Raw genomic sequence first — 22,988 nt, forward strand, 5'->3', positions numbered from 1 at the left:
CACATCATCATCATCGTCATCCCTGTACACATCATCATCATCCCTTAACACATCATCATCCCTGTACACATCATCATCATCGTCATCCCTGTACACATCATCATCATCTTCATCCCTATACACATCATCATCATCCTCTGTATCCTTATTCCAAGCTGCCACCTCTGAAAGAATACAGCATGGGTTAATTCTACACCAATAATACTGTTTATAAATATAATCCACACCTCAGATGCTGCAGATCTTACTTTTGAAATGTGGGAGGGAATTTTATATCAGCCTGTAGTGGACAGGACTCTCCCCTTCACTCTTCCAAAAGCTGTTCTGCAGCAGCTGAGGTGTGTATTATGATGTTCTGCAGCAGCTGAGGTGTGTATTATGATGTTCTGCAGCAGCTGAGGTGTGTATTATGATGTTCTGCAGCAGCTGAGGTGTGTATTATGAGGAATAACTTACCCCCTACTGTACAATATTAGAGCTCCCTGTATGAATACCTCCCTGGTGTCCTGTGTTATTCCTGTACTGTACAGTAGGGGGCGTCTTTCAGCACCTGCCATTTAATAAGGGCTTTCACCCCTTTCATGAGGGCTTCTGGAGCCTCCTGACGGATTATTAGATGCCGGATTAAGGGGATGTATTATCCCACAGGCGCTGTGTAGTAATATGTATGGCTGGCGCAGACGGTATATGCCGGTGCCAGGGATGACAGGTACCTTAGGTGGAGGGGCTCCCGGGGGCCCCGCAGCTGGGAGGCTGTGACTAGAAGGTGAGGACATGTGGGACGCCCGGGGGAGGAGGAGCGGGAGGAGGAGGAGGCAGCAGGGTGGGCTACAGGCGGAGGCGGGCAGGGGACAGCGCAGGCTGGATGCTGGTGCCACGGTCTGCAGACAGGTGGGGGCTCCCGGTGACCTGGGAGGGCGGCTGGGCAGCTGCCGCTGTCATACCCGGGGGCACGCCTGGCATGTGGGTGCAAGACATGAAGAGGAGCGCGGGCATCCTGCTGCTGACCTGCCTGCTGCTGCTGCTGCTCACTGGATGGCTGACCATCCGGGACCCGCCACACTACAGGTACCGACCGCCTACATACGGTGTACATACCGGACAGTGTACATACCGGGCAGTGTACATACCGGACAGTGTACATACCGGACAGCGTGCATACCGGACAGCGTGCATACCGGACAGCGTGCATACCGGACAGTGTATATACCGGACAGTGTGCATACCGGACAGCGTGCATACCGGACAGTGTACATACCATCCAGGGCTGCCACCGGGGCACCCATAGCCGGGAGCCTACAGCCTGTGTACAGCTATGGAGGGGTCAGAGCTAGAAGTTGTATCATCAGTGTCTGTCATCTGTGTGCAGTGTCCTATCATCTATCTATCTATCTATCTATCTATCTATCTATCTATCTATCTATCTATCTATCTATCTCCTATCTATCTATCTATCTCTATCTATCTATCTATCTATCTATCTATCTATCTATCTATCTATCTATCTATCTATCTATTATCTATCTATCTATCTATTATCTATCTATCTATCTATCTATCTATCTATTATCTATCTATCTATCTATTATCTATCTCTATCTATCTATCTATCTATCTATCTATTATCTATCTATCTATCTATTATCTATCTATCTATCTATCTATCTATCTATCTATCTATTATCTATCTATCTATCTCTATCTATCTATATCTATCTCTATCTATCTATCTATCTATCTATTATCTATCTATCTATCTATCTATCTATCTATCTATATCTATCTCTATCTATCTATCTATCTATCTATCTATCTATCTATCTATTATCTATCTATCTATCTATCTCTATCTATCTATCTATCTATCTATCTATCTATCTATTATCTATCTATCTATCTATCTATCTATCTATCTATTATCTATCTATCTATCTCTATCTATCTATCTATCTATCTATCTATCTATTATCTATCTATCTATCTATCTATCTATCTATCTATCTATTATCTATCTATCTATCTATCTCTATCTATCTATCTATCTATCTATCTATCTATCTATTATCTATCTATCTATATCTATCTATCTATCTATCTATTATCTATCTATCTATCTCTATCTATCTATCTATCTATCTATCTATCTATATCTATCTATCTATCTATCTATCTATCTAACTCTTATCTATCTATCTATTATCTATCTAACTCTTATCTATCTATCTATTATCTATCTATCTATTATCTATCTATCTATCTATCTATCTATCTATCTATCTATTATCTATCTATCTATCTCCTATCTATCTATCTATCTATCTATCTATCTATCTATCTATTATCTATCTATCTATCTATCTATTATCTATCTATCTATCTATTATCTATCTATCTATCTATCTATTATCTATCTATCTATCTATCTATCTATCTATCTATCTATCTATCTATTATCTATCTATCTATCTCTATCTATCTATATCTATCTCTATCTATCTATCTATCTATTATCTATCTATCTATCTATCTATATCTATCTCTATCTATCTATCTATCTATCTATCTATCTATCTATCTATCTATCTATCTATTATCTATCTATCTATCTATCTATCTCTATCTATCTATCTATCTATCTATCTATCTATTATCTATCTATCTATCTATCTCTATCTATCTATCTATCTATCTATCTATTATCTATCTATCTATATCTATCTATCTATCTATCTATCTATCTATCTATTATCTATCTATCTATCTCTATCTATCTATCTATCTATCTATCTATCTATCTATTATCTATCTAACTCTTATCTATCTATCTATCTATCTATCTATCTATCTATCTATTATCTATCTATCTATCTATCTATCTATTATCTATCTATCTATCTATCTATCTATCTATCTATCTATCTATCTATCTATTATCTATCTATCTATTATCTATCTATCTATCTATCTATCTATCTATTATCTATCTATCTATCTATCTATCTATCTATCTATCTATTATCTATCTATCTATCTATCTATCTATCTATCTATCTATCTATCTATCTCTCATATCTATCTATCTGACCCCTCCGCTCCTGTTCCTCCTCCTGATCCGTTGCTCTGTATTATAGTTTTCTATCACCACAGTTGCTTTATATGGTTGTGGACTGATAGGATCACTTTGTACTGGTAACATTCTGTCAGTATATCTGTATTACAGAGCCGTGATTTGTGTTGCTCTGGATTAATAGACTACTCTACTTTGTAAAATTTTGAACATTTTTTACTTGGCTTCTATATTGTTGATAGATAGAGAAATAGAATAGATAGATAAAAAATTAAAACAATCCTAGTAAGGCTACTTTCACACTAGCGTTAATGTTTTACGGTATTGAGATCCGTCATAGAGGTCTCAATACCGGAAAAAAACCGCTTCTGTTTTGTCCCCATTCATTGTCAATGGAGACAAAAAAACGTAACTGAACAGAACGGAGCGCTCCGAAATCCTGGGATGCAGAGCAAGACAGATCTGTCATGACCCACAATGCAAGTCATTGACTTTCAATGGGGTTCATGACGGATCCGTCTTGGCTATGTTAAAGATAATACAACCGGATCTGTTCATAACGGATGCAGATGGTTGTATTATCAGTAACGGATGCGTTTTTGCTGAACCCTGCCGGATCTAGCAAAAACACTAGTGTGGAAGTAGCCTAAGAGGACTGAAACATTGCGTTTTCTGGTGAATAAAGGACTTGAACTACTACGGGAGTGTTGTAGAATTTCTTTACTTTTTGTAAGATAAAAAGATAGATAGAAAATAGATAGAAAATAGATATGAGATAGATGATAGATAGATAAATATTAGATGGATTATAGATAATAGATAGGAGATATATAGATATACATAGACAGATATAGATTTGAGATAGACAGATATAGATATATAGATAATAGATAGATAGACAGACAATCCACCGGCAGTGTGGTCGGGTAGCTTGTATTTCTTCCTCTCTGTGGGTGTCGCTCTTATAGCCGTTATGGACAATTATTTATACCACTTTGCTGCTCCAAAAGTCAAAACTGTCACAAAATGATCTTTGCTGTTTTTATACACGAGGCTGAATTAAGATTTTCTCCCCGACCTTGTGTTGTGTGTTGTACACATGGACAAACATACCGCCACACAGACATTCCCAATCTGCACCCATATTTTGTACCTTACATTGCATGTACACACATAAACACCTATACAGACACTAAAAAGTTACTAGGATTCACCGGTCTGGCAGCTTCAGCACACATAGTTCCAGTCTGATTTACCTATATACAGACAGTACCAGTCTGATTTACCTGTATACACACAGTACCAGTCTGATTTACCTATATACAGACAGTACCAGTCTGATTTACCTGTATACAGACAGTACCAGTCTGATTTACCTGTATACACACAGTACCAGTCTGATTTACCTGTAAACACACAGTACCAGTCTGATTTACCTGTATACACACAGTACCAGTCTGATTTACCTGTATACACACAGTACCAGTCTGATTTACCTGTATACACACAGTACCAGTCTGATTTACCTGTATACACACAGTACCTGTCTGATTAAACTGTATACGTACAGTACCAGTCTGATTTACCTGTATACACACACAGTACCAGTCTGATTTACCTGTATACACACAGTTCCAGTCTGATTTACCTGTATACACACAGTTCCAGTCTGATTTACCTGTATACACACTGTACCAGTCTGATTTACCTGTATACACACAGTACCAGTCTGATTTACCTGTATACACACAGTACCAGTCTGATTTACCTGTATACACACACAGTACCAGTCTGATTAAACTGTATACGTACAGTACCAGTCTGATTTACCTGTATACACACAGTACCAGTCTGATTTACCTGTATACACACACACAGTACCAGTCTGATTTACCTGTATACACACAGTTCCAGTCTGATTTACCTGTATACACACAGTACCAGTCTGATTTACCTGTATACACACAGTACCAGTCTGATTTACCTGTATACACACAGTACCAGTCTGATTAAACTGTATACGTACAGTACCAGTCTGATTTACCTGTATACACACAGTACCAGTCTGATTTACCTGTAAACACACACACAGTACCAGTCTGATTTACCTGTATACAGACAGTACCAGTCTGATTTACCTGTATACACACAGTACCAGTCTGATTTACCTGTAAACACACAGTACCAGTCTGATTTACCTGTATACACACAGTACCAGTCTGATTTACCTGTATACACACAGTACCAGTCTGATTTACCTGTATACACACAGTACCAGTCTGATTTACCTGTATACACACAGTACCTGTCTGATTAAACTGTATACGTACAGTACCAGTCTGATTTACCTGTATACACACACAGTACCAGTCTGATTTACCTGTATACACACAGTTCCAGTCTGATTTACCTGTATACACACAGTTCCAGTCTGATTTACCTGTATACACACTGTACCAGTCTGATTTACCTGTATACACACAGTACCAGTCTGATTTACCTGTATACACACAGTACCAGTCTGATTTACCTGTATACACACACAGTACCAGTCTGATTAAACTGTATACGTACAGTACCAGTCTGATTTACCTGTATACACACAGTACCAGTCTGATTTACCTGTATACACACAGTATCAGTCTGATTAAACTGTATACGTACAGTACCAGTCTGATTTACCTGTATACACACAGTACCAGTCTGATTTACCTGTATACACACACAGTACCAGTCTGATCTACCTGTATACACAGTACCAGTCTGATTTACCTGTATACGTACAGTACCAGTCTGATCTACCTGTATACACACACAGTACCAGTCTGATTTACCTGTATACACACAGTATCAGTCTGATTAAACTGTATACGTACAGTACCAGTCTGATTTACCTGTACACACACAGTACCAGTCTGATTTACCTGTATACACACACAGTTCCAGTCTGATTTACCTGTATACACACAGTACCAGTCTGATTTACCTGTATACACACAGTACCAGTCTGATTTACCTGTATACACACAGTATCAGTCTGATTAAACTGTATACGTACAGTACCAGTCTGATTTACCTGTATACACACAGTACCAGTCTGATTTACCTGTATACACACACAGTACCAGTCTGATCTACCTGTATACACAGTACCAGTCTGATTTACCTGTATACGTACAGTACCAGTCTGATCTACCTGTATACACACACAGTACCAGTCTGATTTACCTGTATACACACAGTATCAGTCTGATTAAACTGTATACGTACAGTACCAGTCTGATTTACCTGTACACACACAGTACCAGTCTGATTTACCTGTATACACACACAGTACCAGTCTGATTTACCTGTAAACACACAGTACCAGTCTGATTAAACTGTATACGTACAGTACCAGTCTGATTTACCTGTATACACACAGTACCAGTCTGATTTACCTGTATACACACAGTACCAGTCTGATTTACCTGTATACACACACACAGTACCAGTCTGATTTACCTGTATACAGACAGTACCAGTCTGATTTACCTGTATACACACAGTACCAGTCTGATTTACCTGTAAACACACAGTACCAGTCTGATTTACCTGTATACACACAGTACCAGTCTGATTTACCTGTATACACACAGTACCAGTCTGATTTACCTGTATACACACAGTACCAGTCTGATTTACCTGTATACACACAGTACCTGTCTGATTAAACTGTATACGTACAGTACCAGTCTGATTTACCTGTATACACACACAGTACCAGTCTGATTTACCTGTATACACACAGTTCCAGTCTGATTTACCTGTATACACACAGTTCCAGTCTGATTTACCTGTATACACACTGTACCAGTCTGATTTACCTGTATACACACAGTACCAGTCTGATTTACCTGTATACACACAGTACCAGTCTGATTTACCTGTATACACACACAGTACCAGTCTGATTAAACTGTATACGTACAGTACCAGTCTGATTTACCTGTATACACACAGTACCAGTCTGATTTACCTGTATACACACACACAGTACCAGTCTGATTTACCTGTATACACACAGTTCCAGTCTGATTTACCTGTATACACACAGTACCAGTCTGATTTACCTGTATACACACAGTACCAGTCTGATTTACCTGTATACACACAGTACCAGTCTGATTAAACTGTATACGTACAGTACCAGTCTGATTTACCTGTATACACACAGTACCAGTCTGATTTACCTGTATACACACACAGTTCCAGTCTGATTTACCTGTATACACACAGTACCAGTCTGATTTACCTGTATACACACAGTACCAGTCTGATTTACCTGTATACACACAGTATCAGTCTGATTAAACTGTATACGTACAGTACCAGTCTGATTTACCTGTATACACACAGTACCAGTCTGATTTACCTGTATACACACACAGTACCAGTCTGATCTACCTGTATACACAGTACCAGTCTGATTTACCTGTATACGTACAGTACCAGTCTGATCTACCTGTATACACACACAGTACCAGTCTGATTTACCTGTATACACACAGTATCAGTCTGATTAAACTGTATACGTACAGTACCAGTCTGATTTACCTGTACACACACAGTACCAGTCTGATTTACCTGTATACACACACAGTACCAGTCTGATTTACCTGTAAACACACAGTACCAGTCTGATTAAACTGTATACGTACAGTACCAGTCTGATTTACCTGTATACACACAGTACCAGTCTGATTTACCTGTAAACACACAGTACCTGTCTGATTTACCTGTATACACACACAGTACCAGTCTGATTTACCTGTATACACACAGTACCAGTCTGATTTACCTGTATACACACAGTACCAGTCTGATTTACCTGTATACACACAGTACCAGTCTGATTTACCTGTATACATACAGTACCAGTCTAATTTACCTGTATACACACACAGTACCAGTCTGATTTACCTGTATACACACACAGTACCAGTCTGATTTACCTGTAAACACACAGTACCAGTCTGATTTACCTGTATACACACACAGTACCAGTCTGATTTAACTGTATGCACAACTGTGTGTGTATACAGGTAAATCAGACTGGTACTGTGTGTGTATACAGGTAAATCAGACTGGTACTGTGTGTATACAGGTAAATCAGACTGGTACTGTGTGTGTATACAGGTAAATCAGACTGGTACTGTATGTATACAGGTAAATCAGACAGGTACTGTGTGTGTATATAGGTAAATCAGACTGGTGCTGTGTATACAGGTAAATCAGACTGGTACTGTGTGTGTATACAGGTATATCTGACTGGTACTGTGTGTATACAGGTAAATCAGACTAGTACTGTGTGTGTATACAGGTATATCAGACTGGTACTGTGTGTATACAGGTAAATCAGACTAGTACTGTGTGTGTATACAGGTAAATCAGACTAGTACTGTGTGTGTATACAGATAAATCAGACTGGTACTGTGTGTATACAGGTATATCAGACTGGTACTGTGTGTGTTTACAGGTAAATCAGACTAGTACTGTGTGTGTATACAGGTAAATCAGACTAGTAATGTGTGTGTATACAGGTAAATCAGACTTGTACTGTCAGTACCAGTCTGATTTAACTGTATACACACAGTACCAGTCTGATTTACCTGTATACACACACAGTACCAGTCTCATTTACCTGTATACACACACAGTACTAGTCTGATTTACCTGTATACACACAGTACCAGTCTGATTTACCTGTATACACACACAGTACCAGTCTCATTTACCTGTATACATATAGACACAGACTGTGAGGTCCAGAAGCGCCAGAAGTAGACTTAAACTGTTTTCATACACATAGCCCCAATTTTAAGATGAAAATTTGACCTTTGCCCACTGTGTCTTGTGCACCCGAGCCTCGTACATGTCACACACAGGTCCATCTTCAGGACATAAAATTGTCTTATACTATTTGTATGTATTTGATACCAAGTATAAAGACTGATTTAGGGCTAATGCACACGACCGTTGTTGTTTTGCGGTCCTTGGGAACGGATCTCCCGGCCCCTAATAGAACAGTCCTATCCTTGTCCATGCGGACGTTCGGACACGGAATGCACACAGAGTCATTTCCGTTTTTTTGCTGCCGAATTGAAGCGAATGGTTCTGTATACGGACGCAAAAAATGACGGAACGGACACGGACAAAAAATAAGTTCTTGTGCATGAGTCCTTATTGTGTATACTTCAGCCTCACAATGTGCACACACGGTGAGACACAAATACTCAGAAATGAACACAAAATTCTGTATATACGGTACACACAGACACAGGTACACAAACATAAAGTACAGACCAAAAGTTTGGACACACCTTCTCATTCAAAGAGTTTTTTTTATTTTCATGACTATGAAAATTGTAGATTCACACTGAAGGCATCAAAACTATGAATTAACACATGTGGAATTATATACATAACAAACAAGTGTGAAACAACTGAAAATATGTCATATTCTAGGTTCTTCAAAGTAGCCACCTTTTGCTTTGATTACTGCTTTGCACACTCTTGGCATTCTCTTGATGAGCTTCAAGAGGTAGTCCCCTGAAATGGTTTTCACTTCACATGTGTGCCCTGTCAGGTTTAATAAGTGGGATTTCTTGCCTTATAAATGGGGTTGGGACCATCAGTGGCGTTGAGGAGAAGTCAGGTGGATACACAGCTGATAGTCCTACTGAATAGACTGTTAGAATTTGTATTATGGAAAGAAAAAAGCAGCTAAGTAAAGAAAAACGAGTGGCCATCATTACTTTAAGAAATGAAGGTCAGTCAGTCAGCCGAAAAATTGGGAAAACTTTGAAAGTAAGGGCTATTTGACCATGAAGGAGAGTGATGGGGTGCTGCGCCAGATGACCTGGCCTCCACAGTCACCGGACCTGAACCCAATCAAGAGGGTTTGGGGTGAGCTGGACCGCAGAGTGAAGGCAAAAGGGCCAACAAGTGCTAAGCATCTCTGGGAACTCCTTCAAGACTGTTGGAAAACCATTTCAGGTGACTACCTCTTGAAGCTTATCAAGAGAATGCCAAGAGTGTGCAAAGCAGTAATCAAAGCAAAAGGTGGCTACTTTGAAGAACCTAGAATATGACATATTTTCAGTTGTTTCACACTTGTTTGTTATGTATATAATTCCACATGTGTCAATTCATAGTTTTGATGCCTTCATAGTCATGAAACTAAAGAAAACTCTTTGAATGAGAAGGTGTGTCCAAACTTTTGGTCTGTACTGTACGTACACAGCACACACACACATATGTACATATACACACATATATGCAGACTTACTCACACATAGAGACACACGCCCGTGTGCACACAGTTACACACGCAGACACAAATTCTCAGACACGCATGTTCATACAGAGATACATGCTTTGACGCAGAGAGAGACCCATTCATGCACACACATACATACTGTACACAGACAAATGCAAACAGTGACCCAAACATATACACATAGACATACACACATATGCACACTCACATTGAGACTCACACATATGTGCATGCAGGCGCACACATATCAAAACACACTCTGGCACAGAGATAGATGAAAATACAAAGACTCCTTCATGCGCACACATGCACATGGGCACACAGATACATACACAGTCCCAGACACACGCACACGCATTCACACAGAGAGACACACATCTATGTGCACACGGAGCCAGATATAAATACACAGACACACATGTTCACACGCATGTATACACAAGACAGATACCCACTTTGACACAGAGACATACACACACATACGCTGGCACATTCACACATGTATGTACACACAAACACAAATAGTATTCATGAACATGCACACACGCACATACGCTGGCACATTCTCACATAGAGACACATATACACCAACATTCATAAACATACACAGACATGCGCACATAGACACACCTATATAAACACGCACTCATACACACATAGACATACATATTAGGCTACTTTCACACTTGCATTTTGGGCGGATCCGTCATGGATCTGCAAAAACGGATCCGTTACAATAATGCAACCGCATGCATCCGCCATGAACGGATCCGTTTGTATTATCTGTAACATAGCCAAGACGGATCCGTCATGAACTCCATTGAAAGTCAACGGGGGACGGATCCGTTTTCTATTGTGCCAGATTGTGTCAGAGAAAACGGATCCGTCCCCATTGACTCAGTTTTGTCAAACGCTGCAGGCGGCCTCCAGAGCGGAATGGAGACTGAACGGAGGCGAACTGATGCATTCTGAGCGGATCCTTTTCCATTCAGAATGCATTAGGGCAAAACAGATCCGTTTTGGACCGCTTGTGGGAGCCCTGAACGGATCTGACAAACGGAAAGCCAAAACGCGAGTGTGAAAGTAGCCTGACATACACATGCACACACCCACATACACCTGTACACACAATTTACTAGCTGGGTATCGATTTCTGTGCATCTGTGTGTATGCTGTGATGTCAGGTAATGGTGATGAATACTCGAAGTCCTCGTCATTACGCCGCACACGCGATCATGTGTCACAGTTTATATTTCAGGGCTACCTAAGGCGATTTTCCTGGGTGAGATCAATAGATGCATGTGGGGTAGATCAGGTAATCCATTTCAGGACGAGAGCTGGTAATGGGGACTTCATCATATTAGTGCAGCCGCACGACTGAGAGAGTTATGAACTGCTCAAATACCATTACGGTGCAGTGAATTATTAAAGGGGTTATCCCATGATTAGTGTAAAAAAATGTAAATCAGACATCATATAGTACATGACAATCTCTTTCCAATAAAGCTAGAACCAGCCCTGCACCTCCCATGGATCCAGAGATCTCCTCATTCATTGCTAAAGAGGGAGTGTCCACTCTGCTGCAGCTCAGGGGGCGTGTCTTTTCTGCTGCAGCTCAGGGGGCGTGTCCATGCTCTCCCTATCACAGCTCAGGGGGCGTGTCCATGCTCTCCCTATCACAGCTCAGGGGGCGTGTCCATGCTCTCCCTATCACAGCTCAGGGGGCGTGTCCATGCTCTCCCTATCACAGCTCAGGGGGCGTGTCCATGCTCTCCCTATCACAGCTCAGATGGCAATTGGAGGATGAAACTGAGCATGTGCAGCCTCCTCAGTCAGCAGGACAAAGAAATAAGAAAAAACAAACAGCAGGTGGCGCCCTTCAGATACATTTTACTCAGTGGCTATACAACATTTTTAATTACATGCAATTACAAAAGTATTCAGATCCAGGCGCTGGTTTAAAAACTGTAGAATATTTTTAGTGGAACAACCCAATGAGTATAAGTATTTTCCCCCCATTACCTAGCTCAAGCTGCAGGAATGGACGGTCACTATAACCACTAATGGCATGGCAGTATCTGACTACGGGGATCCCTAAGGCCTCCTTTCACACGGGTGTCCCGGATTTGCTCCGGATGCGTCGCGTGTGCATTGCGGGAAACCGCACGCAATTTCAGTCAGTTTTGACTGCGATTGTGTTGCGTTGTTCAGTTTTTATCGCGCGGGGGCAATGCGTTTTGCACGCGTGTGATAAAAAAACTGAATGTGGTACCCAGACCCGAACCCGGACTTCTTCACTGAAGTTCAGGTTTGGGTTAGGTGTAGGGGTGGGCGATATAGACGATATGCGATATCAATTTGTGCCACGATATGGATTTTGTGCATATCGCCTATATCGCCGGACCGCGATATGACCACAGAGCGGTAGTAAATGATCGCGCTCTCGGCGCGCACCATGTTCTCCTGAGCCGGCACAGTGGAGATGGAGGGAGTCCCTCCCTCCCCACTGTGCGCGGCTGCCGCTGGCCACTAATAAGAACAGAGTAGGAGGAGGAGGGGAGGGACTGTGGCCACTGCGCCACCAATGAATGCCTGAATACCAACGTAGCGTTCATGTGCCGGCCATATCCCGGCCCCTATGACTGCACGCTGCGATCCGCCGCAATTAGCCCCTCAGTTGAGGGGTTAATCGCGCGGATCACAGCGTCCTGTCAGAGGTTACACTGCTGGGACTCCGATCGGAACTGCCCACTGCCACCAATGATGGGGGGAAGGAGGGGGACCCTGTGGCCACTGCCACCAATGATTAATACTGGGGAGGGAGGGGGGGGTGGGTTTGAGTTACCAGAGGGGGCTGATAAGAGGGAGAGGCTGGGGGGCGGATCAGAGGCTGGGGAACACATGAGAGGCTGGGGGGCTGATCAGAGGCTGGGGGGCTGATCAGAGGCTGGGGGGCACATGAGAGGCTGGGGGGCTGATCAGAGGCTGGGGGGCACATGAGAGGCTAGGGTGGCGGATCAGGGGCTGGGGGGCACATGAGAAGCTGGGGGGCGGATCAGGGGCTGGGGGGCACATGAGAAGCTGGGGGGCGGATCAGGGGCTGGGGGGCACATGAGAGTCTGGGGGGCGGATCAGAGGCTGGGGGGCTGATCAGAGGCTGGGGGGCACCTGAGTGGCTGGGGGCACATGAGAGGCTCCCTGCTGTGTGTACTATGCACAGGGCAGCAGGGAGAGTGTAAAGTCCTATTTACCATAGAGCTCTATTAGGGTGAATATGACAAGGGTTCTAGCCCTTAAGGAGGCTAATAGTTTAGATAAAAAGTAAAAAAAAAAAAAAAGTTTAAACCCCCCCCCCAAATATAGAAAACAATATATTGCGATATATATAGCATATCGCACATGCTTAAAATTATATTGCAATATAGATTTTAGGCCATATCGCCCACCACCCCTAGTTAGATGTTCTGTATATTTTATTATTTTCCCTTATAACATGGTATAAGGGAAAATAATAACATTCTTAATACAGAATGCTTACTAAAATGTTGATTGAGGGGTTAAAAAAAAATAATAATTAAATCACCTCATCCACTTGATCGCGCAGCCGGCATCGTCTTCTTTCTTCTTCTTTCAGGACCTGCAAAAGGACCTTTGATGATGTAATCGCGCTTACCACATGGTGAGCGCGATGACGTCATCAAAGGTCCTTTTGCAGGTCCTGAAAGAAGAAGAAAGAAAACGATGCCGGCTGCTCCCATTCATTTCTATGGGCCCGAGCCAGCGCTCTGCTATTTTCCTGCGGCCCGATAGAAATGAATCGAGGGCAGCTGCGCATGCGCAGTATGCTCTCCGCCACTTTCGGAGCTTCGTGATGAGACAACCCCTTTGGACGTGCACTGAACCACAAAAAAATGATCTGATCGTTAAGGAGGGGTTGTCCCCTCTACTGACATGTCTGTTTTAGTAGCTACTTGCATTCCTTGTGAAATAATAATACTGGATCATCTATTCTTATGACACTATTCTGTGCCGTTCCTCTGTTATTCCTACTAAATGTTTTGAATGAATTGCCAGCAATTTGCAGTAAAGGTCCAGATATGTGTTACCAGTTAGGGGGTGTCCCTGATCAGTCTGACACTATCCAGATTGCTGCCCAATCTTTGTTAACCAGTCATTGTGACCACGGCGTCTGAAACGTAAAAAAAAAAACTAGAAGCGTGCTCCTCCCAGGCTCTTCCCCTTCACCTGGCTGAGATTGTGGAAGGTGTTGCATGTAATAGGCTAGGTCAGGCATCCTCAACCTGCGGCCCTCCAGCTGTTGTAAAACTACAACTCCCACAATGCCCTGCTGTAGGCTGATAGCTGTAGGCTGTTGGGGCATGCTGGGAGTCGTCGTTTTGCAACAGCTGGAGGGCCGCAGTTTGAGGATGCCTGGGCTAAAGCCTATAAAAGGATTCTAGGCCTATTACAGGTATATTCCAATGCAGACCTGCAGGTGGCAGCACTGAATTATAGAAAATACTTATCTTTATATTCTGGAATGGATACAACTCCATTACTTGATGCAAAAGGCAATCTAAATGAAGAAGACAAAGTTTAAAAAAAAATAAAAACTTAAAAATTTTGATAAATAAACAGCCAAAAAATATAAACATCATAGGCATTGTCATGTCTGAAAACGCCCCTGTACTAAAATAAAAATATTATACAGTAAAAAATGTTTAGCCCATAAATCGAATGGCGTAACAAGAAAAAAAAAAAAAATTTGATTTGTTTTTTCATAGCTTCACTTTTCCCAAGAAATGGAATCAAAAGTGATCAAAAAGTTATTCACACCCTAAAACATTATCAATAAAAACTATAGGAGAGAGTGTGCTACAAAAAACGAGCCCTCGCACAGCTCCTGAGACGTAACTATAAAAAGTTATGGGAGGCAGGATATGGCGATGAAAAGAAAAAAATGAATATTACCGATATGTTTTTTTCAGTATTAGAACACAAGAAAAGCAATATAAATGTGTTATGGCTGTATCGTACTAAACCAGAGAAGGAAGGTAACAGGTCCGTTTTACGGCACAGTGAACGACGTAAAAACAAAACCAATAAAACTATGGTGGGATTTGGAATTTTTGTTTTAGATTTCCACTACATAATAGTACAAGAAGCCCTCATACGGCTATATGAATGAAAAAATAAAAAAAGTTATAGCTGGCTCCAAGAAGTCTGGAAGTAAAAATTGAAAATGCAAAAATGGAAAATCGCCCCTGTCAGGAGGGGGTTAAAATTGAGCAATTGACATCTGCCTCATAGGGGTTTTTGCCTTTCTCTGGAATAACAAGCTAGAATTATAGGTTGAACTTGATCGACCCATGTCTTTTTCGAGCCTTACCAACGGTATAACTAGGTACTTTATCGCCTCAGTGAGCGCTCGCTCATGACGGCAGTCTGCTCCTGCAATCTAGCCCGATGAATGAAATGGCCCTTAAGGAGTGGACTATACTGTCCGACTTTCTACAGTCCCTTTATTCTAGTGACCGGTGGGGGTCCCAGCGCCTGGGTATATACTATTTTATATTCCTTGTGTTCACCATGTTGAATATTTGCTGCCTTTTACAGCAGCCTGTAGTCTGCTAGTGGACTGTGGACTGAAGCCTTACACAAAATGTGTTGTACCTCCCAACTATGCAACTTGTATTATTAATTATTATTTGTATGTATGTAGCTTTGTTACTCCGTTGGCCTGTGCTCTGCCATCTAGAAAAAAATTCAGTGTTGCATTGCCATAAGAAGATGGAGATAAGCAGCTGCTATACACATCTGGAGCCGCTGATCTCTCTGGAGAACAAAGGTCAGACTTCTTAAAAGCCAACCCAACCCAGCTGCTGGTTGTCCTCATATGTGTCAGGGCATCATTACCAGGGGGTCAACAACTAAGGGAGCTCATTTCTGATCAGATTTGTTTGCTATGGAGCCCCAATGATTACCCCTGTTCTGTAATTTCTGCAGAATTACTTTTTTGCCATTAATTCTTGCACTATGACATCATTATATTTTTTTGCCATGCTGTGATGTCATCGTGTGCATGGCGACCATTTTTGTGTGCATTATTCCTGTGTTCCTGTGATATCATGATGTGCATTATCCCTGTACTGTGACATCACATTTTATTATCCCTGTACTGTGACATCACTGTGTCTATTTTCCCCTGTACTGTGACATCACTGTGTTTATTATCTCTGTACTGTGACATCAATGTCTACTACACCCCGTACTGTGACATCACTGTATTTATTAACCCTGTACTGTGACATCACTGTATTTATTAACCCTGTACTGTGACATCACTGTGTTTATTATCCCTGTACTGTGACATCACTGTGTTTATTATCCCTGTACTGTGACATCACTGTGTTTATTATCCCTGTACTGTGACATCACTGTCTACTAGATCCCTGTACTGTGACATCACTGTGTTTATTATCCCTGTACTGTGACATCACTGAGTCTATTTTCCCCTGTACTGTGACATCACTGTGTTTATTATCTCTGTACTGTGACATCACTGTGTCTACTACCCCCTGTACTGTGACATCACTGTGTCTATTTTCCCCTGTACTGTGACATCACTGTGTCTATTTTCCCCTGTACTGTGACATCACTGTGGTTATTATTAGAGATGAGCGAATTTCATGTTATGAAATTTGTTGACGCTTCGTTTGGTGGTAAAAGTTGAATTGCGTTATGGATTCTGTTACCACGGACCATAACACAATTCTACGATGGACCGCAACGCCTTTAGCGGAATTCTGTTATTTATTCCGTCATAATAGAAGTCTATGGCCTTCATAACGGATCCGTCCGCTTTCCATTATGCTGGAGTCCTCTCCTGCATAATGGAAACGGGGCGGGTGTATGCGTGAGCCTTTAAAGGGGTTGTCTGACTTCAGCAAATGGCATTTATTATGTAGGGGAAGTTAATACAAGGCACTTACTAATGTAATGTGATTGTCCATATTGCCTCCTTTGCTGGCTGGGTTAATTTTTCTATTGCTTTATACACTTCTCGTTTCCATGGTTATGACCACCCTGCAATCCAGCACGGGCGGTCGAGCTTGCACAGTATAGGAAAAAGCGTCAGCCTATGTGCATTCTTACTGTCCCAGTCACCCGAGAGGCTGACGCTTTTTTCATAAAGTGTGCAAGCATGGCCACCGCTGCTGGATTACAGGGTGGTCGTAACCATGGAAATGAGCAGTGTATAATGTGATGGAAAAATGAATCCAGCCAGCAAAGGAGGTAATCTGGATAATAACACTACATTAGTAAGTGCCTTAACTTTCTCTACATGATAAATGCCATTTGCTGAAGTGAGACGACCCCCTTAAAGGGGTTATCCCATCTTAGACGATGGGGGCATATCGCTAGGATATGCCCCCATTGTCTGATAGGTGCGGGTCCCACCTCTGGGATCCGCACCTACAAGGAGAACGGAGCCGGGTAAAGTTGTGGCTGGAGGACCCCGGGTTGTCCGGGGTCCGTCCACCACCAGGCGCAGCTCCCCGCCTTTCCCATTGAAGTGAATGGGAGCGCACCGCTCATTTCTATGGGGCCGACGGAAATAGCCGAGCCAGCGCTTGCCTATTTTCGGCGGCTCCATAGAAATGAATGGAGGGCGGCTGCGCATGCGCGGTGCGCTCCCATTCACTTCAATGGGAGAGGCGGGGAGCTGCGCCTGGTGGTGGACGGACCCCGGGAAACCCGGGGTCCTCCAGCCACAACTCTACCCGGCTCCGTTCTCCTTGTAGGTGCGGGTCCCAGAGGTAGGACCCGATCCTATCAGACAATGGGGGCATATCCTAGCGATATGCCCCCATTGTCTAATATGGTATAACCCCTTTAAGCCAGATTCACAAGTGACTGATAATCCAGCAGAAAAATCAGCTCCGGTGTTTGGGGCATTGCCACAGGAAAAACTAAGCATGTAATACATACATTTTTTACCATGGAAAACCAGCAGATTTCACTCTCTCCATTGCAAAGGGTGAATACCACAAGATAAAGACATGCTGCGGATTTCCGCAAATCCGCCATGCTGTACCTTTTCAATCTTTTCTGCTGCATTTTATTTTTTTTGCGCAGCGTGTGGATAAGAATTCAGAAATACTCCTCCATTCTGCCGGTACTGTACAACGCTGCGGATTTGCTGTGCAAAAATCCGCAACGGCAAATCCGCAGCTAATTAGTCACGTGTGACCCCGACCTTACAGTGTCTCTACGCTGACACTTCCCTTTAATACATCTACCAACATTCTGCAAGATCTGCAGTCCCGCCAGCCAAAAAGAAGTCGGTGTACAATTTAGCGTCTGGCCAGGAGGGTATCAGTGACAGGTAATCCCGGAGACGTACACATGTGCCCTCTGTCTGCCGGGTCCACGACGCCTCAGTTTGTTTGCTATCCGTTTGTAGTTCAAGATGCCAGGAACTTCTTAGGAGGAATCCCTGCTTGTGGGAGATGAATAGTAACCAGATGTGGCCTCGGTGATTACAGAGGCTTGTTTTACGTCTGCGCCATCAGACTCGCCATGTTTCCTATTTACTTTAATCTCATTTAGCATCATAATGGGAGCAGTGTGTAATTATAGGACCCGGGTGAACATTATCGGGAGGGCGTCTCATAACGTCTTCCATTTAGACATATACAGTATCTGGGAGGAGAGCGACGTATGCAGAAACATTCGCGGATCAGATGATCCATGCTGGATGCAAACCAATAGGTCCTTCTTGGATGATTAGCTGGGAACGATCACTTCAACAGCCGGACGATTTTCAAGGAGCTGGTGACATGGTCCAACGTGGCCATGAATGGGTGCTCATGGCACCGTCCAATGGGTGCCATGGTACCTACTACCTGGTTTATGTGGGATCATCGTTGTATCCCACATATGTCATACTTACCCATCCAGCGCGTTTCTTATGCCCTACAGCTGCCACGATAACCCTGGCGGGGGCTGCTGCTCAGCCGGTGGGGAGACGTGGCACAATATTTCGTTACTAGACCCGTTTCCTTGTAAATTGTGGCGGACTACTGTTTACCCCGGCTTCCATTGGACTCTGTACTCGTTCTGCTGCAGCTCTGCTACTGGTTTGTCTGACTGCGTTCCTGACTGCAGCACCACATACCCAGCTCTGCTACATCTTGGTTACTGACTCCTATATTCTTGTCTCACCCCTTCTGTTGACAGATTCCAAACTGCTTGACCTCGCAACATCTCTCGCCGCCTTCCCTGAGTATTTTTATAGACTTTTTCACCCATTCCCTCTTGTATTTGGCCAAGGTTCTCCACAGTCTTACAATTAACCAGGTGCGGTATATTGACAGCAAAAGTCCTCCAAGTCAATGGAAAAGTGGGTGCTGTAGGTGAAATTTTGCTGTCTGCTTTGTTCTTTTTCTGGGTATTATAGGAATTAGATCAGATCATCAACTGAGGGAAGGTTCTGTCCCGCACTGGGCCCCAGGCGACCTTCTAACATGCCCCTCTATTCAAATAGACCTACCATGTAATAATGATTTGCTTTAAAGGGAGTCTATCTCCAAAATTAGCTTCAAAATAAGCATACCGCCATGTAGGGTAGGATAATCGTACCTTTCTTTTGAAAATCTATGGCTCTGTCAATCAGAGGTGACAGGCTCCCTTTAAAGGGGTTTTCTCACTTCGGCAAATAGCATTTATAATGTAGAGAAAGTGAATACAAGGCACTTACTAATGTATTGTGATTGTCCATATTGCTTCCTTTGCTGGTTGGATTCATTTTTCTATCACATTATACACTGCTCGTTTCCATGGTTACGACCACCCTGCAATACAGCAGTGGTGGTCGTGCTTGCACACTATAGGAAAAAAGCCCCAGCCTCTCTGGTGGCCGGGACCGCTGGAGTGTGCATAGGGCAATGCTTTTTTTTTCTATAGTGTGAAAACATGATCACCTCTGCTGGATTGCAGAGTGGTCGTAACCATGGAAACGAGCAGCGTATAATGTGATAGAAAAATGAATCCAGCCAGCAAAGGAGGCAAAATGGACAATCACAATTCATTAGTAAGTGCCTGGTATTAACTTTCTCTACATGAGAAATGCAATTACTGTAGCTGAAGTGAGACAACCCTTTAAGGGTTAAGTCCATACAAGACGGTGGAAAAAATTTGCAAAAACAGTGTTACATGCAGATTTGCCTTGTGTAAAGGGGTTAAAATGAAGTGCTCCCCCTCTTACAATAAGTAGCTATATCCTTTCAGTTAGGCCTCCTGCACACGACCGTATGGCTTTTTCAGTGTTTTGAGGTCCGTTTTTCACGGATCCGTTGTTCCGTTGTTTGTTTCCGTTTCTGTTCCGTTTTTCCGTTCCATTTTTCCGTATGGCATATACAGTATACAGTAATTACATAGATAAAATTGGGCTGGGCATAACATTTTCAATAGATGGTTCCGCAAAAAATGGAACGGAAACGGAAGACATACGTATGCATTTCTGTATGTGTTCCGTTTTTTTGCGGACCCATTGACTTAAATAGAGCCACGGAACGTGATTTGCGGGCAATATTAGGACATGTTCTATCTTTAAATGGAACGGAAATACAGAAACGGAATGCATACGGAGTACATTCCGTTTTTTTTTGCGGAACTATTGAAATGAATGGTTCCGTTACGGGCCGTATGGGGAATGCAAAAAACGTTTACTGGGGAATCCAGTAAACGGGGAAAAAAACGGTCGTGTGCAGGAGGCCTTAACCTGTTGCATTGGGTCACGGTTTGACCCTGTTGTGGTGGTCATTCCATCTCAGTTGACATGTTGGACTGATGGGCGACTGTACTGAGCCTCCGCGCTCTTTGAATTGTCACCTGTCGTTCATATGTGTATGATATACCTTGTGATACGTAAAATGTTACTTATGTTCTAAGGTGGATCCGGTATCGCTGAGAAGCCCCAGTGAAGCTACCCAAAATGTATTGCACTGAGGTGGGTAGTGTCCTGCATGCACAGGACCTATGTTTAGGTTAATGTAGGCAGCCTGCTCTGGGCAAATCATATTGCCCCAGTCAGAATGTGATGGACATTGCAGTGCCGTCCACAATGAGATATTCAGAATGAGATATGCTACACTGTATATGTTGAATACTGTATATGTGTATGCTGTAAACAGCATAGGTTGTGCTGCCCCCTAGTGGTATTATTGTCATTGGATAATATACTGCTCGATGCAGAGGACCTTTTGATCATGTGGTCTCATTATGCACAGATCTGTGAGTTGATAATCAGCAGTGACCTGCAGACCTTACGTCAGTAGTAAGCAGGCAGAGCTGCTGCTGGAGACAGACCCAGCCAAACTTCTGCATGTAGCTAGCTAGTAGTGGAGGTGTGAAGTACTAGCTATAATGGTACACCGCCTCAGTTCCTAGCTTCTCCCTGAAGCAGGTAGAGACCTGTGAAGTAGTCCAGGCCTTTAATAAAGATCAGCCAACCACTGGCTCTTGCAAAGGGCATGCCGGTTGTGTGCACCATACGATGTCGCGAGGAAGAGGGATACCACAGCCGGTCAGAAACAATTCACATTGTGCAGTACTGCAGAGATAGCTGTGATTATGACTACGGAATGGATAGATGTTTTCATTGCTGCTGCTCTGAGGAGATGGAAGCCAGCAAATCCATCCGGAAAGTCTGCATTGTTTCTACTATGCAGCAGTGCTACCCCTTCATTGTCAGGATTGGGAAGGCACCCCGGAGTTAGCCCCTCTCAGTGGCGTAGCTTTAACTGACTGCCCCCCCAAAAAATAATAGTTACCTTTCTTCTCCTCTTGTGGGCGCCTCCGCTCTTCGTGCAGCACTTCGTCTAGGCATGCACTACACTGCGTTCTGATGTCGCACAGCATCCGGTCATAGTGCGCGTCCTGAAGCTGTGCGCTGCCAGGACAAAGTGCAGCACAGGTACCCGGAGAAGGAGACCAGGGAGCGGTGAGTAATACCAGCGCTAGGACTAGAAGCACTAGAAGCTCCCTGGGTCCTGTTGCTTCCCCTGCTTCCATGGTAGCTACAGCCATGGTCCCCGCTGATCACAAAGTGATGGCATATCCTAATTCTGTGACTCTAATTCTTTTTGTGATATTATTTCCAGTTGTCCCAGATCATTTTTCACGTTTAGGTATTATGAAAAAAGGCAGTCCCTATTTTTGCCCCAATTATTCAGATGTATGCGCCAAACGATCGGCTTCAGATAACGTTTTCACGTCATATTTTGATTCGGGAATCAAAACTGATTGTGTTAAAAAGCATTTACGGCAGAAAATATAGAGCAGAACGCATCGGCCATTGTTCACGCATGTTATTGTAAAGGTTAAGTTATGCAGTGCAGCGACCATGATAACAGCTATTTTGAACGGTGAACGCTCATGTATTACGGGAACATCTGTCATTTACCACGCCATAATACTATGTTGTAAGGTCTTTTGTCAGATGAAACTGCACGCTGCTCCGGAGATGCATTTTACAGTCATTATAGATGTCAGTTTTACAGAGAAAAGTTAAATGTGAGCATTTTTGTCATAACA

The 22,988-nt window shown here is 42.8% G+C and overlaps 1 protein-coding gene across 1 annotated transcript in view; it reads left to right on the forward strand.

Annotated features, from left to right (window-relative positions):
* The first annotated feature begins 879 nt into the window (after window positions 1-879).
* Window positions 880-22,988, forward strand: part of ST8SIA6 (ST8 alpha-N-acetyl-neuraminide alpha-2,8-sialyltransferase 6) — a 129,377-nt gene continuing 107,268 nt past the window's right edge. Inside the window, exon 1 of the mRNA XM_040433041.1 lies at window positions 880-1,068. Within this exon, the coding sequence (XP_040288975.1) occupies window positions 962-1,068 (107 nt within the window). The 5' untranslated portion in view covers window positions 880-961. The remainder of the gene's footprint in view (window positions 1,069-22,988) is intronic.

The sequence above is a fragment of the Bufo bufo genome, chromosome 5 (genome assembly GCF_905171765.1).
Source record: "Bufo bufo chromosome 5, aBufBuf1.1, whole genome shotgun sequence".
NCBI lineage: Eukaryota > Metazoa > Chordata > Amphibia > Anura > Bufonidae > Bufo > Bufo bufo.